General features: G+C 48.8%; 1 protein-coding gene across 4 annotated transcripts in view; it reads right to left on the bottom strand.

Annotated features, from left to right (window-relative positions):
• Positions 1-4,267: 4,267 nt before the first annotated feature.
• Positions 4,268-14,723, bottom strand: part of INPP5B (inositol polyphosphate-5-phosphatase B) — a 51,035-nt gene continuing 40,579 nt past the window's right edge. For all 4 annotated transcript variants that reach the window (XM_048825876.2, XM_048825877.2, XM_048825879.2 and 1 more), the window contains 10 exons: positions 14,252-14,361; positions 11,899-12,034; positions 11,087-11,197; positions 9,975-10,137; positions 9,547-9,782; positions 8,231-8,344; positions 7,644-7,728; positions 6,084-6,211; positions 5,720-5,831; positions 4,268-5,328 (listed from right to left, as the gene is read on the bottom strand). In XM_048825876.2, coding sequence (XP_048681833.1) covers positions 5,204-5,328; positions 5,720-5,831; positions 6,084-6,211; positions 7,644-7,728; positions 8,231-8,344; positions 9,547-9,782; positions 9,975-10,137; positions 11,087-11,197; positions 11,899-12,034; positions 14,252-14,361 — 1,320 coding nt within the window. In that variant the 3' untranslated portion in view covers positions 4,268-5,203. The remainder of the gene's footprint in view (positions 5,329-5,719; positions 5,832-6,083; positions 6,212-7,643; positions 7,729-8,230; positions 8,345-9,546; positions 9,783-9,974; positions 10,138-11,086; positions 11,198-11,898; positions 12,035-14,251; positions 14,362-14,723) is intronic.

Raw genomic sequence — 14,723 nt, 5'->3', positions numbered from 1 at the left:
TCGCGCAGCACGCCGAGACCCGCCCCTTCCGGCCCCGCCCGCGAGGAGGAGGTGGCCGGGGTGAGGGCTGAGGGGCGGGAGCTCCGGGGCCGTCGAGAGGGCGTGGCCTCACTCTGACAGGGGGAGGCTGTGGGACTGAGGAGGCGTGGCCAGGAGGGGGGCGGGGCCTCGTGTGAAAGGGCGGGGCCAGCAGGGGTGCCGTGGGGCGGGGCCAGCTGGGACCTGTGTGCAGGGGGGAGCGGGCTGAGGGCTGGGCAGCAGCCACCCCCTGCCCAGGGGCAGGCCGGGCCGGGCCGGGCCACAGAGCAGAGGGGGTCAGCCCAAAGGTCCATCCAGCCCAGAGTCCTGCCGGCCCAGAGCGGCCAGTGCCGGGGCCCAGAGGGAGCGAACGGAGCAGGGACTCACCGAGGGATCCACCCCGTCGCCCATCCCCAGCCTCTGGCGAACACAGGCCGGGGACCCCCTCCCTGCCCATCCTGGCTAGTAGCCATTGATGGACCTATCCTCCATGAACTTATCTAGCTCTTTTCTGAAGCTTGTTATGGTCTTGGCCTTCACAACATCCTCTGGCAAGGAGTTCCACAGGTTGACTGTGCCTTGTGTGAAGAAATACTTCCTTTTGCTTGTTTTGAACCTGGTGCCTGTTAAGGGGGCAGCAGGGCTACAACTCCTCACAGGTGTGTCCTGGGACTGGGTCAGTCCAGTCAGGACATGGAGGGTAACATTTACCCTCCTCTCGTTCAGGGAATATGGTGTTTAGTTTGGGGCGATAACCCACTTCTGTGTTTTAACCACGCACCACTCTTCGGGTCACTGCCTCAGGTCACCGCCTCGGAGACAGTAAGTGCTCAGGCATCACAGTGACGCCAGGAGTAGGACTGCCAACTTTCTAACGCACAAAACTGAACACCCCTGTCCTGCCTCTTCCACAAGGCCCCACCCCCGCCATCTCCATCCCCCCTCCCTCAGTCACTCGCTCTCCCCCACCCTCACTCACTTTCACCAGGCTGGGGCAGGGGACTGGGGTGCAGGAGGGGGGTGAGTGCTCCAGCTGCAGGTGCGGGCTCTGGGGTGGGACTGGGGATGAGGAGGGGTGCGGGAGGGGACTCCGGCCTGGGGCAGGGGGTTGGGGTGCAGGAGAGTGTTCGGGGTGTGGGGTCCCGGCGGCGCATACCGTGGCTCCCAGGAAGTGGCCGCCAGGTCCCTGCAGCCCCTAGACGCATGAGTGGCCGGAAGGCTCCGCGCACCCCCAGGAACTGACCCCACAGCTCCCACTGATCACAGTTCCCAGCCAATGGGAAATGCGGAGCCAGCCCGCACGGAGCCTCCCTGGCCACCCATGTGTCTAGGAGTTGCAGGGACCTAGCACCCACTTCCAGGAGCCGCATGGAGCTAGGGCAGGCAGGGAGCCTGCCTTAGCCCCGAGCCCCCGTTGCACCATGGACCAGACTTTTAATGGCCCAGTCGGCAGTGACAAGCTTGAGCCGCCAGGGTCCCTTTTCGACAAAGGCGTTCCGATCGAAAAAAACACCTGGCACCCCGAACCAGGAGGGAGGCAATAGTTCAGCCGCCTTTACGTGTAGCAAGATGATGAGGGTACCTAGCTGCCAAGGAGAAAAATGGGCTGTGACACATGCCCACCTTCTAAGGCACGGTGGGAAGGGCAGTTTTTTCATGCTTGTGACATGGCTTGAGCTCTTCCAGAGGCAGGTGAAGGGGTGTTAATTCTTACTGCCCTTGCACAGACTGGAGCGCTGACCTTTTATGGCTGGTAACGATGAACACATCTAATTATTTGACACTCCAGTCCTGCCCAAGAGCCAGGGCAACGTACAACAGCATGCCTCTGGGGACCGTGCTTAACTCCTGACGCATGGCACCAGCTTTGTCCTAGCACTCCCTACCCTCTGCTGTTCTGCCTATCTCCACGGCCTCTGTGGATCCTTGGGAAATCCATGTCCTTCAATCGCTTGTGTCAGCCATAAACATTTGCATAATGTTTTATGTTCTCTCTTTCAAGCCATAGCTATTACCTGGATGGGTCCCAGCAGTGAGCCCTATGCGACCTTCCGTGGTGCCTCAGACCACTGCACCACCCAGCTTTCATCTCAGTGCTACCTTAGTGCTTCTTGGCTCTGCTCACCAGGTTCTTATTTAACCTTCAGGGAATGCTATCAAAGATATCTACTGAGACTGCTTTCTCATAGACTCTGTCAGAAGGGACCACTGTGATCATCTAGTCCAGTGGTCACCAACCGCTCCATCGCGATGTCGATCCTAGAGGATCTCCCAGTCGATGGCGATCTCTGGTGGCAGCACAGTGTGGCTGCCACGAAGGCTACCCTGGCCCACACCGCTCCCGGAAACGGCCACTGTAGCCGCACGGCCCCAGGGGCAAGGGTCTCCCTCCACACGTGCTACTCCTGCCTGCAAGTACCGCCCCCGCAGCTCCCATTGGCTGGGAGAGTTGCAGGGGCGGTGCTTGCTGAGAGGGGGCAGCACGTGGAGCCATGTGCCCCCCCACCCCCACCCCAGGAGCCGCAGGGGCACGTTGGCCCCTTCCGGGAGTGGTGTGGGGGCAGTGTAGGCAGGGACCTGCCTTTGCCTCACTGCTTCCGCTGCTAACCGGGAGCCACCAGAGGTAAGTGCTGCCCGGCGGGAGGCCACACCCCAACCCCCATCTCTAAGTCCCCTCCCAGAACCAGCACCCCATACCTCTCCTGCACCCCAACACTCTGCCCCAGCCCAGAGCCCCCTCCTGCACCCAAACTCTCTCCTAGAGCTTTCACCCCTCACTCCCTCCTAAACCCAACCCCCTGCCCTTGGCTCAGCCCAGAGCCCCCTCTCACACTGCAAACCCCTTGGCCCCAGCCTAGAGCCTGCACCCCCTCCCAAACTCCTGCCCCAGCCCAGTGAAAGTGAGTGAGGGTGGGGGAGAGGAAGGGGGATGGAGTGAGTGGGGCAGGGCTTTGGGGAAGGGGTGGGGTAGATCCTGAGTTGCCCTTAGATTCAAAAAGTGATCTTGGATGTATAAAGGTTGGAGACCACTGATCTAGTCTGACCTTCTGCACATTGCAGGCCACACTAACCTACTCAGGCCCTTATTCAGCTGTCTCAATTCATGTGATGCTGGACGACCAGCCAAATTCCCTCACATGAACCATGGCTATACGCATGCTCTTGTGTGTCAGTCTGAGCTAGAACTTATTCTCCTCACCTGTGATCTGAGATGGTGACTGAACCAAGAAATGACGGGGTTTGTGCAGTTCAGTATGAGCATACTGTAGAGATCTGGGAACTTAACTACGTTTTAGAAGTTTAGAAGCTGCCCCTGTGCAACCCCACTGCTGTCAGCCCAAATAATTTCATGTAGGTGGTAGAGGTACTATTTAGACACACAAACTGACCCAGGATGGGGCTTTTAAAAAAATAAAATAAAAGGACTTTGAAATATTGTTAGCTAGTGAATGTCGGCAGTTCCTCTTGGCATGACAAACACCGAAAATAGGTGGTAGAAATGGTTAAGGTTTCCAGGTTGGCACAGGCTGAACATAGCACAAAGGTGATAAAGCAACCACTCTTTCTGTGGGCAAGTGCCAGGCTGTTTCTGCAGGCTAGCAGTTCCCTCTAACACCAGCTTCACTGCCGATCTTGATTTCAGGTCAGGGAAGGGAGAGAGGATTATAGCTAAAAAAGAACATAGAGCAGGAATCCATGTGTTCTGCTAAAGGAGCAGGAACCAGGAGAGATGTTGCAATCCTTACGTAAGATCTTCAAATGGCTTGTAGTTTTTCCTCACAGGCTAGAGCTGTCCATACGCAGTATAGAGTATGACTGTGGGGAGGTTCCAACCTATTTACCATTATGGGCCACATATGAAGCTCTCTGTATGTTATGTGGGCCATATCTACACAATATATATACTACCTGTATGACTCTGAGGATGTCACATGGGCTGCAGCTGGGTGCTGACTGGGCCACAAGCAGCCCATGGGTTGAGAATCACTGGTTTAGTGGAACTAGACAGGTGAGAGGGAAGGTTTTTACTCCTAACTGTTGATGGGATTGATGGAGACACAGGTGTAAAAGACCAGGAATTCCTCAAACTAACAAGAGAGAAAAGGAAATGTATCTAGTAGGGGAAAAAAGTAAGGCTGAGAGCGCTTTAACCCCCAAAACCACAGCAAAACCGGGAAGCCAAGTGACAGACCACAGACTGCAGCTCTACCCAGAGAGGAGGAAGTGGGACAAACACTCACTGTAGCTATTGTTAACAGGATTATAGCATCAAAATATAATTAAATTATAGAAAAAGTTGCCACTCTGTACAATATGATGGAATACAATGTTTAAAACAGAATTTGCAAAGCTAAACAATTCATCAATACTGTAATTTCATCGACCCAATATTCTTAGTTACCACAGAACCATCTCACATTATGCTGGCTATCAGTCACTGCCCTGATAACAAATAGCAAACATCTTCAGCAAATGAGCTGATCTACATAGGTCTGGATAATAGTATTTTCACAGTCTCTTCATCTAGATATAAAATTGTTAAATTTCTTCTCATTCACCTGATTGCGTGACCTCTGAACAAACCCAAAGCAAGGCTCTTCAATGCACTCTACTGATCAGTTTGTGCAATGCTAGCAAGAGACCTGGGAATTCCTGTTCTGTAGCTCATTTCTCCCACTGCTTCATGCTTTTTAATGGATGGGATTTAATTAAAATGAACAGACCAAACACCCAGACCAGCCAACAGGGAAAGAGGCTGAAAGGCAGGCTGAGAAAGTGCACTAAGAATGCATCCGATGAAGTGAGCTGTAGCTCACGAAAGCTTATGCTCAAATAAATTTGTTAGTCTCTAAGGTGCCACAAGTCCTCCTTTTCTTTTTAAGATGGCTATTGTTATTTAAATAAAAGGAACCTTAACATTGAGGTTTTAATACAAGTTAAATAATTAAAATACAGTATAAAATGTCAGTGCTCTGTGTCTTATAAAACTTATTTAGAAATTCAATATTCTTTACAACTTAATACAGTGATAACTGGTTCTACATGTCTGATCTGTATTTAATATCAACAGATTGTACTCTGAATAAAATACTGTAACATTCTGAAGGTGCTACGCTCGGTACAAAAGTATTTTTACAGTAACTTGATAGCTTCATCTAAAAAACAAATTAGCTGCATCTAGAATTCATGGTGAGTTGCCTTCTCTCAAGAGGAACTGCTGGATGAATTGCTGAGCCTTCCTCTTCTCAGTTACATCAGGCTTAGGATGTTGGGGAGGAGGTCGTAGCAACAAGCCACCAAATATACTAGCTGCATAAAAGACACAATAAAAGCCAGTCAATAGCCAGATGTCAATGATAATTCCCCGCAAAAGAAAACTGGGGAGCACTTGGGTTCCACTTGGGGATGGGTGGGAGAGGAGGAGGAGCGGGTAGTTCGAAGTCGGCCATCACAATTTTTCCTTTTTTCAGCAGCACTTTTTTAAAGTTCTACATGCCAAAAGAGAGTGATTTTTGGTGTGACAATGCCTTATTTTCTGCGTTCCTGGCCGAAGTCTGATTCCTGCCAGGTTACATACCAGACACCAGAAATAGCAGACAGCAAGGGACCACTAAAGCAGTCATTTCAGAGAAACACATGGCTTGTTATATGAACTACTACAAGTCCCCACAGAGAACACTGGTCACTTTGTTCACCTTACCGAGAATATTCACATCCAAGTGGTTTTTCCCTGAATTTTTCAGTAGTTCCCGTAAAAACGCCATCAGATAGTTAAACACATTTTTATGGCATATGGGCAGCATGGAGACAACCTGGAAAGAAAGCAAGAACTGTACTGTGAAAAACCACCAAGAGATTGACTAGAAGCTCAAAGCATCGATACAATTATACAAGCCTTAATGATACATAATAAAAACCAGGAGCCCCAGTGCTAGGTACCTTCTAGAGCCATGAGACTATACGCTCATTTGGGTTTGAGTCCGTTATCTGCTTGGCACAGAACACTCAGACTCAATGTTCATTTAAGGCATTATGTTAACCCTCTGCAGCAGGGCCTGCATTACCTGGCTGCTCAATGTGTAATCGTTGGCATAATGCAAGCAGTTGTTGTAGAGGCCGTAGCAGATAACAGGCTCCGGCAGGCTTTCCAGGAACAACAGCAGGGCCTCAGCTACTGAATGGTTGCTGCCGACTGACCCAATGATGGTTAAAGAAAAGGTAGTGCAGTGATCTGGTTTGTTAGCATCTCTGCTGAACTTTTAATCAGTGGTGAGACCTCAGCACAACTCCCACACATGTTCATAGCTGGTAGATAGAGCCTGCGCAGATACTAAAATGTGTATTGGCATCCAATCTGCAAAAATTGTCTGTGGATAGCCGAGGATTTGCAGGACTCTACTTACTGTGGCCGGGCTGAGGCTCCGAGGCACCCCCCTGCCAGAGCCCAGTCGGGGAGAGTTGCACGGGCTGCTGGGGGGAGCCCGTGCGAAGTCACGGACCCTCCCCCTGCCCTCAGCTGGGCAGGGAGCCTGGGGGGTGGGGACATGGCCAGGGGCTTCTCTCAGCCCCCCTCTGCCCTGCACCGCAGGCAGGGGGAGGGTCCACTGTGGCTCCCCACAGTTGCCCGCCTGGCTCTTACCATGGCTGAGCTGCGGCTCCGAGCCACGCCCCCCTTCCTCTGGCCTGCCAGCGTGGGTCTCCAGTTCCAGCCAGGGGGACGGCTCAGAGCCACAGCTCGACCATGGTAAGAGCCAGGTGGGCAGCTGTGGGCAGCTACGGTGGACCCTCCATCTGCCTTGGGCGGGGAGCCTGAGCAGCCCCAGGTCTGTGTCCCTGCCCCCCAGGCCTCTCCCAGGGCAGGTGGAGGGTCTGCACTGCTGTTTCTCACAGCTGCCTGCCCGGCTCTTACTGTCAGAGCCCTGCGCGGATACAAAATTTGTATCTGCATCTGCGCTATCTGCAAAAATGGTCCCCCGATATAAAGCAGATACCCGCGGATTTGCAGGGCTCTACTGGTAGAGTTTGTACTATCCCGACTGATTCCACATAGCAAACACTGGGACCATTTATACCTGTCATTTACCAGTCACTATTCTATTCATGTTCTTACACCACGCTAGTCTCTCTAGGATCTGAACACCTTCCAGAACTATATTAAGCAACGTGACTAACCTTTGTCATGTGTTTGTTCTCTCCTCCTTTCCACAGGGGAAGACATGTGTGCAGTGGAGTGTTTTGTTTTGGATAATCTATATTTTATATATACACATATTGCTATATGTTTACATGAGAGAAGACAAGGTCAAAGAAGCATGCCTTGCACTTTGAGCAAGGTGGGAAGGTTTGGGATGGGCCTTAATTCCTGAAGGAATTCACTCTAGTATTGGGGTGGCCCCAAGCAAGCTTGGTCATCCTGCACTGACCATCGATCCATTTAGCAAAGACCTGGCAGACACATTGTGACTTGATACAATCAGTGCTAAAGAAACACATCTCAGTTATCAGAGTACAAGGGACGCTAACATGTAATGGAGCCCCCAGGGCTGCTTGAGGCTCCAAGTGTAAAGTGGTTCTAGCACAGGATACACAAATCAGCCTCACTGAACACTAGCTCCAAAGGATACGGAGTGTATCAAGCATTGCCGTATCCAAGCAGTCTCGGATCTGCTCAAATTCAGATCTTAGGCCCGGCTGCTGAAACAGGTCTTCCTGCAACAGAAAAATCACAGACGTTAGACTCACAGAGAGGGAAACAAACAGAATAATCTGTTACAATGCTATTTACTGTAACCACGTGTGACCCATACTTTACCCAGAGACCCCACAATAGGTGTACAAGGGGTGCCATGAAAGTCTCTCCAGACTGGTGCATATCAGTAGGCACCATATTGTCAACCGTTCTAGCCCAGGTTACTGTATTGCAGTATGAAACAAAGCAGGAACAAAGGAAACAGCTGTTGACATGCATTACTTGGATCTTTACACAAAATCAGTGTCCTTCACGATCAGTGTATTCAAGGGGCTCATGCCTCTTGTCACACAAGTCTCCTTTATATCTCCTTACACTTGTGAGAAGGGACTCTTCCCACTTCTGGCTAATGTCCACGCTGCTAGCATCAACAAAAGCTGTTAATTTCCATGATGTTCTTCAAAACTCAGCTAAGTGTCTGGCAGAACAGAGGGCGGTTTCTCAAATGCAGACATTGCCTACCTGCTGGGAAGCATTGCGGTACAGATGATCCACCATCATCCACAGCTCTTTGGGGATGTCCAGGGGCTTCTCATCCCGAAAAATGTCATCACTCATCTGTAGCGGCAGCAGGGTCTGCAAAGGAGCAAGCCAGACTCTTATTTAACTCTGCAAAGCACTAAGAGTGAGAGACAGGGGTGTTAGCGTTAAGGAACATTACGGAGTAGGGCAGCCTCACCAACTGGTCTGAGTATAGACTAATACAGCATAAACACTTACACAGTACCTCCACCTGAAAGGATGGCAAACTGCTTCACATACGCATGCACACACACAAAAATACACAGATTTCCAATACCGCGCCACCTAAATGAAATAACAAATGGGCACCAAATGCACACCAGTGAGGAGAAGTCCTCGGACACTGAGGTAGATCTCTACTCATAGGAAAAGTGCCGTGGGATCTTTAACACCATTTTTTAACATTCTGCATGGAACTCAGTTAGCTCAAAGAGCCCAGGTGATTGTGAAAACACTGCATCAGAGAAAATAAGTTGCATCAACCAAGCCAGCCCCTTCTGGGGTTAAGGGAACAGGTGGTGTCAATGTGATTATTGGAGATAAACCCCATAATAGTAATAAAAGGAAACTGGGAGAATGCTCATTAACACTATGGGACGAGGGGGCAGCTTGAGGTTTAATAGCCTGGCACTGAGTGAGGGTTCATAGAATCATTGAATATTAGGGTTGGAAGGGACCTCAGGAGGTCATCTAGTCCCACCCCCTGCTCAAAGCAGGACCAATCCCCAACTAAGTCATCCCAGCCAGGACTTTGTCAAGCCTGACCTTAAAAACTTCTAAGGAAGGAGACTCCTCCACCTCCCTGGATAACCCATTCCAGTGCTTCACCACCCTCCTAGTGAAAAAGTTTTTCCTAATATCCAACCTAAACCTCCTCCACTGCAACTTGAGACCATTACTCCTTGTTCTGTCATCTGCTACCATTGAGAACAGTCTAGATCCATCCTCTTTGGAATCCTCTTTCAGATAGTTGAAAGCAGCTATCAAATCCCCCCTCATTCTTTTCTTCTGCAGACTAAAGAGTTCCAGTTCCCTCAGCCTCTCCTCATAAGTCATGTGCTCCAGCCCCTAATCATTTTTGTTGCCCTCCGCTGGACTCTTTCCAATTTTTCCACATCCTTCTTGTAGTGTGGGGCCCAAAACTGGACACAGTACTCCAGATGAGGCCTCACCAATGCCGAATAGAGGGTGGGGGGGTTCTACTGGGCTTGGAAAGGCACGCTTCCCAAAGATCTTCAGCTCACTCATTAACATACCAGTTCTCGAATGGACTCTGCCGACATGTCCCGGATAGGTTCTCTCATGTAACACAGTGTCTGGATCGGAGACCCAAAGCAGCTGGGCAGGTAATTTCCTGTCACAGACAGGAAATAATCCTTCCCCCTGTCAAGGTGCAAAATCAGAATGTCTTCGAGTTTCTCTTCTCCGGAGTTCAAACATGTAGCTGTTGATTTATTAACAAACAGTTCCAATTCGATAGTCATTTCAGAATCTGCAGGAAGAAAATAAACACATGCTCAGTAAATACAGTCATGAAACCGACAAGTCCTATCAAATGGCAGATTAATACAGGGGCCATGACAGACTCCAAACAGAAAGGAGAACAAAGTGGAACAAGCCAGATACCGGTTTATTAATATGGGATGAATAGTTAGAAGCAGAATCTTCTGGAAGAGTCAGTCACCTGGTAACAGGAAGCCCTTACTGGGGTTTGCAATCAGCCACTCTTTGCAGTAGGTGTATTCATCCAGTTTGTTGATGAATTCAAATTGGCAAGGCACTTGTCCATTACGGATAGTAAAGGTCTCCACCTGCAGCTGCATGTATTTCACATCCTTGAAGAAGAACTAGGAACAAATATTGCCAGTGTCGCCATCTCTTGCTTCTCCATCACCACCCACAGCCAGCAACTTCCTCAAAGAGAAGGGAAAGGTCCTTCCCCTAGAACATCTATGTGCCTCAGCTACTTAATCATTAGTTAATGAAATATCTGCCATGCCTGAACATTAAACACCCAGCTCCTGACATTAAATGTGACCTGCCAAGGCTGTATGTTTCCTAGGAACCCAGGTCATCTGTGCCAATCAGCCTTGTGGGACAAATTCATTGCTGGTGTAACTCCACTGAAGCTAGATCTACACAGGGGGACCTAAATGCTCCAGTTGAATATATTTTCTGGTATCCAGCACTCCAAGCAGAGACATTCACGTAGTGGACCTTCTCCAGACATCTCAGCAGTTCAGGGTTTATTAGGTTTTATGTTTTTAAGAACAAGTTAAAGTGAGGGATACAGTTATTCCACCCTGCACTACTCAACTGGGGCACGGAGGGTGGCGTACTGTTTGGGTTTTTGAATGGAAAGTACCCGTTCCCAGCAGCTATGGAACATCTGTGCAAGCCGCAGAATTTTATAAGTCACTAAACAAAATAATGAGCATTCTACTTCGCACTCACTGATACCAACTGCTTTACATCCTGGATCCCAGAGTCCTTTAGCAGGCCTGAGTTAGGACTCTCATTCTCATTTACGGAGGGGCAAAGGGAGGCCGAACGGGATAGTGACTTGCTTTGGGCCTCACCATGACTCTGTGGCAAACCCAGGATTAGAACTAAGGAGCTCCTGATCGCCAGTTCCATGCTTATTCCTCTATCTTAAATTTCCCAGGAATAGACCCTACAAGTCCTGACTCGCAGCCCCCGGTGCTCACAATTACACTAGACTACCTCTTGGTTCTAGAATTCATTTCTGCCTTGAGCTGATGGCCCTGGGAGGGAAAGTATGGGAACATGTCCTACCTCCGTCTGGGAAAGGATCACCGACGGGATGCTGGCATTCTCCATTTTATCCAATGAGCGCACTATTTCCTCAAAGGCTTTTCGGTAGAGCTCCTCATTCACAACCTTCACCTGAAAGGGGGACACACCTCACCAATGGGCATTTACTGTGTCTCTGCAGGAGAATTGTAACAGTCTGAAACATATGGAGCAACCTGATTTTAAAGAAGGCTGGAATCAGAAGCGCAGGTAAAACACATGGAAAATTACTGCAGATTTATTACCAAAAGCAAGTTAAAATGGAACCAGTTTCCAGCCTTTACCAAAGAATTCATTCAATGCAGGAAAGCGTCTAACGTGAATAAAATGGGCCAGTGTCTCTGACCCAACATTTGCCCACTGCTGGGCAGGCTTCTGGCTTTGTGGGAGGCTGCTCTACCTAGCAGATAAAATCAGCCAGCCTGCATTGGGATCAGCTCGTTAAAGCCTGGCAGCGAATTACACTCCTGTCAGCTGATGTAAACGCTGCAGGTTTCCAGGGAAAGAGGTAAAAAGCAGGAAACAAAGTGTAAGGGGACATTCATGAACAACTACCTATTTCTGCTCATGGATGAGCTCAACTGTATGTTGCCAGGAGCAACAGGCTCGGGGTCACATCTGTGTTTTACTGAGAACAACGGTCCCATTTCAGGGCATTGTTATCAGGGCCAAGCTAGGGGAAGCACAAACCCAGAGCAACAGCTTATGAGGGAAGAGAAGGAATCAGTACAGCCACTGTGACACCTTAGGGAGAGGGTTAGCACTGTTACTACTATGAATCACGGTGCACCTACCTCAATGTCAAACATGGAGCTCACTGGCTTATGGTCACTGGTTTTCAAAGCCATGTGGCTACGATAGCTCAGCTGACAAATATTCTTCCCTTTCCAGAGGATCCGATCACACCACGCTGGGGCACGGCACTTCTCACTAAAACGGGAAGCCACAATTAAAGCTTTCCCAGAAGACAGTCTAGGGGCAGTAACAGTGCAAGGCAGAGAAGAGCTTTGCCAGGAACAGGCATCTCTCCCGTGGCAGAGGGTTAGCCAGTGCTCTACCAGGACCTGCAGCTTGTTTCCAACCCATTCTCTGTGCAGAGCTGCAGAGGGTGGGTGTGTCTGTCTATGTATTTCTGTACCATCATTCACCTTTGTTCTTCTTAAGAGGAGCAGGTTTTTTTCCCCCTCGACACTATACGAGAAGCAGCATTTAGAGACTATCCTGAATTGCTTCAGACTGGAGGGACTTTGGAAAAAGCAAGAAAACTCCCAGTTGTAAAATTGAATTTTCCTCTTAAAATTTCTCCTTTAACACTGTTGAGCAGAATCAAACATTCTGACCCTTGCAGCCAGAATCTACAATTCAGCCAGAACAGCATGGTACAGAATGGCTGGGCAATACATGAAGAAAATATTCACCCAGTAGTCTTTTGAGGGATGCACATAGGTATCTGCAGTAAAGAAAGCACTCTTTGTGACAAGTCAAGCCAAGCCAGGAAAGATTCTACTGGGCATCAGCAAATAAAAGATCTCCAAAAATTCTGTTTGAAAAGGAAGGAAGTGATACATTGGAAGAAGCTTCAAAACTAAGGAGATCAAAGGGTTTATTCCTGACAGGGGGTAGGGAAAATCCAGCAAACATCAGAGTCAGAGTAGAGGGGGCAGCACAAGTGCCCACAAACCTAGTGATGGGATTCCAAGTCTTCCAAAATGTGTCCAAGGAAGAGAGTCTGGGACATTTACCTTGGCACTGGACTCAAAGAAACAGTTATTCTCCTGTACAGTAACTGTGATTCTTCGAGACTGTACACTTTAGGATATTTGCACGTCCAGAGCACTCCAGCCAGATACTTTTGGTCAGCAGTACCCACTGGGATGATGCACATACCTTGAGTATCCTCGAATCTTCAAAAGAATGCATGAAGGGCAGGGCGGGGCCCCCCACCCGTTCCTTTGCACCGGAATCTTGCCGTTATCGGAAGTAGCAGGGATCAAAGGCAGGGTCATGGAATATATATTTGTACAGCATACCTCGAAAAACCACAGCTACTGTACAGGTAAGTAATTGTTCCTTCTTCACATGCTTATACCCATGTATATTCCATTTTAGGTCATACCCAAGCAATGCCCCTTTGGTGGTGGAGACTTGGAGTCAACTGAAACAGCAACAGACTTTCTTTCCAAAGTTTGCATCAGCTCTGGATGCTTTGATGATGGCATAACTGTGAGCAAAGGTGTGTATGGAGGACCATGCAGTTGCTCTGCAAGCTTCCATGATTGAAATCTTTCTCAGGAAACCCTCTGAGGTAGCTCAAGCCCTGGTAGAATGTGCGGTAATTCTTGCTGGAGATGTCACATTTGCTAAGTCATAACAAGTCCTGATGCATGAGATGATGTTTGTGCTGAAAGAGCTTGTCCTCACATCCGTTCAGTGTGAGCCACAAAGACTCAGACAGGAGCTACACAGCTTTGTTCTGTCAATATAAAACAAGAGTGCTCTGCAAATGTCCAGTGCATGTAACCTCTTCTCCTCCTCATGAGCAGGCAGAAAGAATATCAGTAGATTTATTATTTGATTTAAATGAAAATCCGACACCACTTCTGATAGCAATTTCAGATGAGGCCTTCATGAAATTTTATCTTTATAGAAAACCATACACGGAGGTCCTGCCATCAGAGCCTGCAGCTCCTCTCCTCTCCTAGCACATGTTATTGAGGCTAAGAAAGCTGTCTTAACTGGCAAGTGAAAGAGAGAGCAAGAGGCTATGCTGAGCTGTGTAAGCTGTGAGGCATGACCGCAAGCTCCAACTGGTAGCCATGGGCAGCCAAAAGGAACTGCGAGATGATGGGGAGGCCCCTACTCTTTATACCCTCAGCTGTAAGCACCAGGACACTCGGGGTGCGTGAGCCACCCCAATGGGTATTGCTGACCAAAAGTCTCCAGCCCAAGTGCGCTGGGTATACACACACACCAAAAGTGGAATATAAACCTGTACAAATATTTGAAAAAAAATCAGAAATTCTTTAACTTCCTCAGGTCTGTTAGGTCTAAAAGGTCTTGTAGACTTGTTTTTCCTGCCTTAAACAATACATACAGGAGCTAAGGGACATGAATGACATGACAGCTGAGGTTGTACCCATGGCATACCTAGTGTCCCAGTCATCACAGCCAGTGTCATACTTGTAGGTTGGCTGGAAGGTAATCTCTCCCTCTGTAAAGCCATCAAAGACAGCCTTCTCATCCATCTGCTTCTTCAACTAGTAGGGAAAAAAGCCAAACAGATAAAAACTTAGATTGTTTAAACAAGTCCTTCTGGAGTCCCGAGTGGGGAAAAAGGACACCATATTCTGGGAAATTAATAAAAGTGTGTGCATGCCTACGCACAGACACACACGTCCCCCATCCATGCACACACAATCTATCATTTGTGCTGCCGCTTCCGAAGGAAATCTCCATAGACACAGGAATGGAAATGTCTCTAATGTTAGAACTTTTGAAGTGTGATAACAGTATTTTATGCAGAGTCTTACATTTCCTGGCCAGGAGGGACTATTACAACTATCTAGTCTGACCTCCTGTGTAACACAGGCCAGAGAGAATTTTCACCCATGGATTACTG

Source organism: Caretta caretta, chromosome 19 (genome assembly GCF_965140235.1).
Source record: "Caretta caretta isolate rCarCar2 chromosome 19, rCarCar1.hap1, whole genome shotgun sequence".
Classification (NCBI taxonomy): Eukaryota; Metazoa; Chordata; order Testudines; family Cheloniidae; genus Caretta; species Caretta caretta.
Note: the sequence above shows the minus strand (reverse complement) of the source record. Positions and strands in the feature narration are given on the sequence as shown.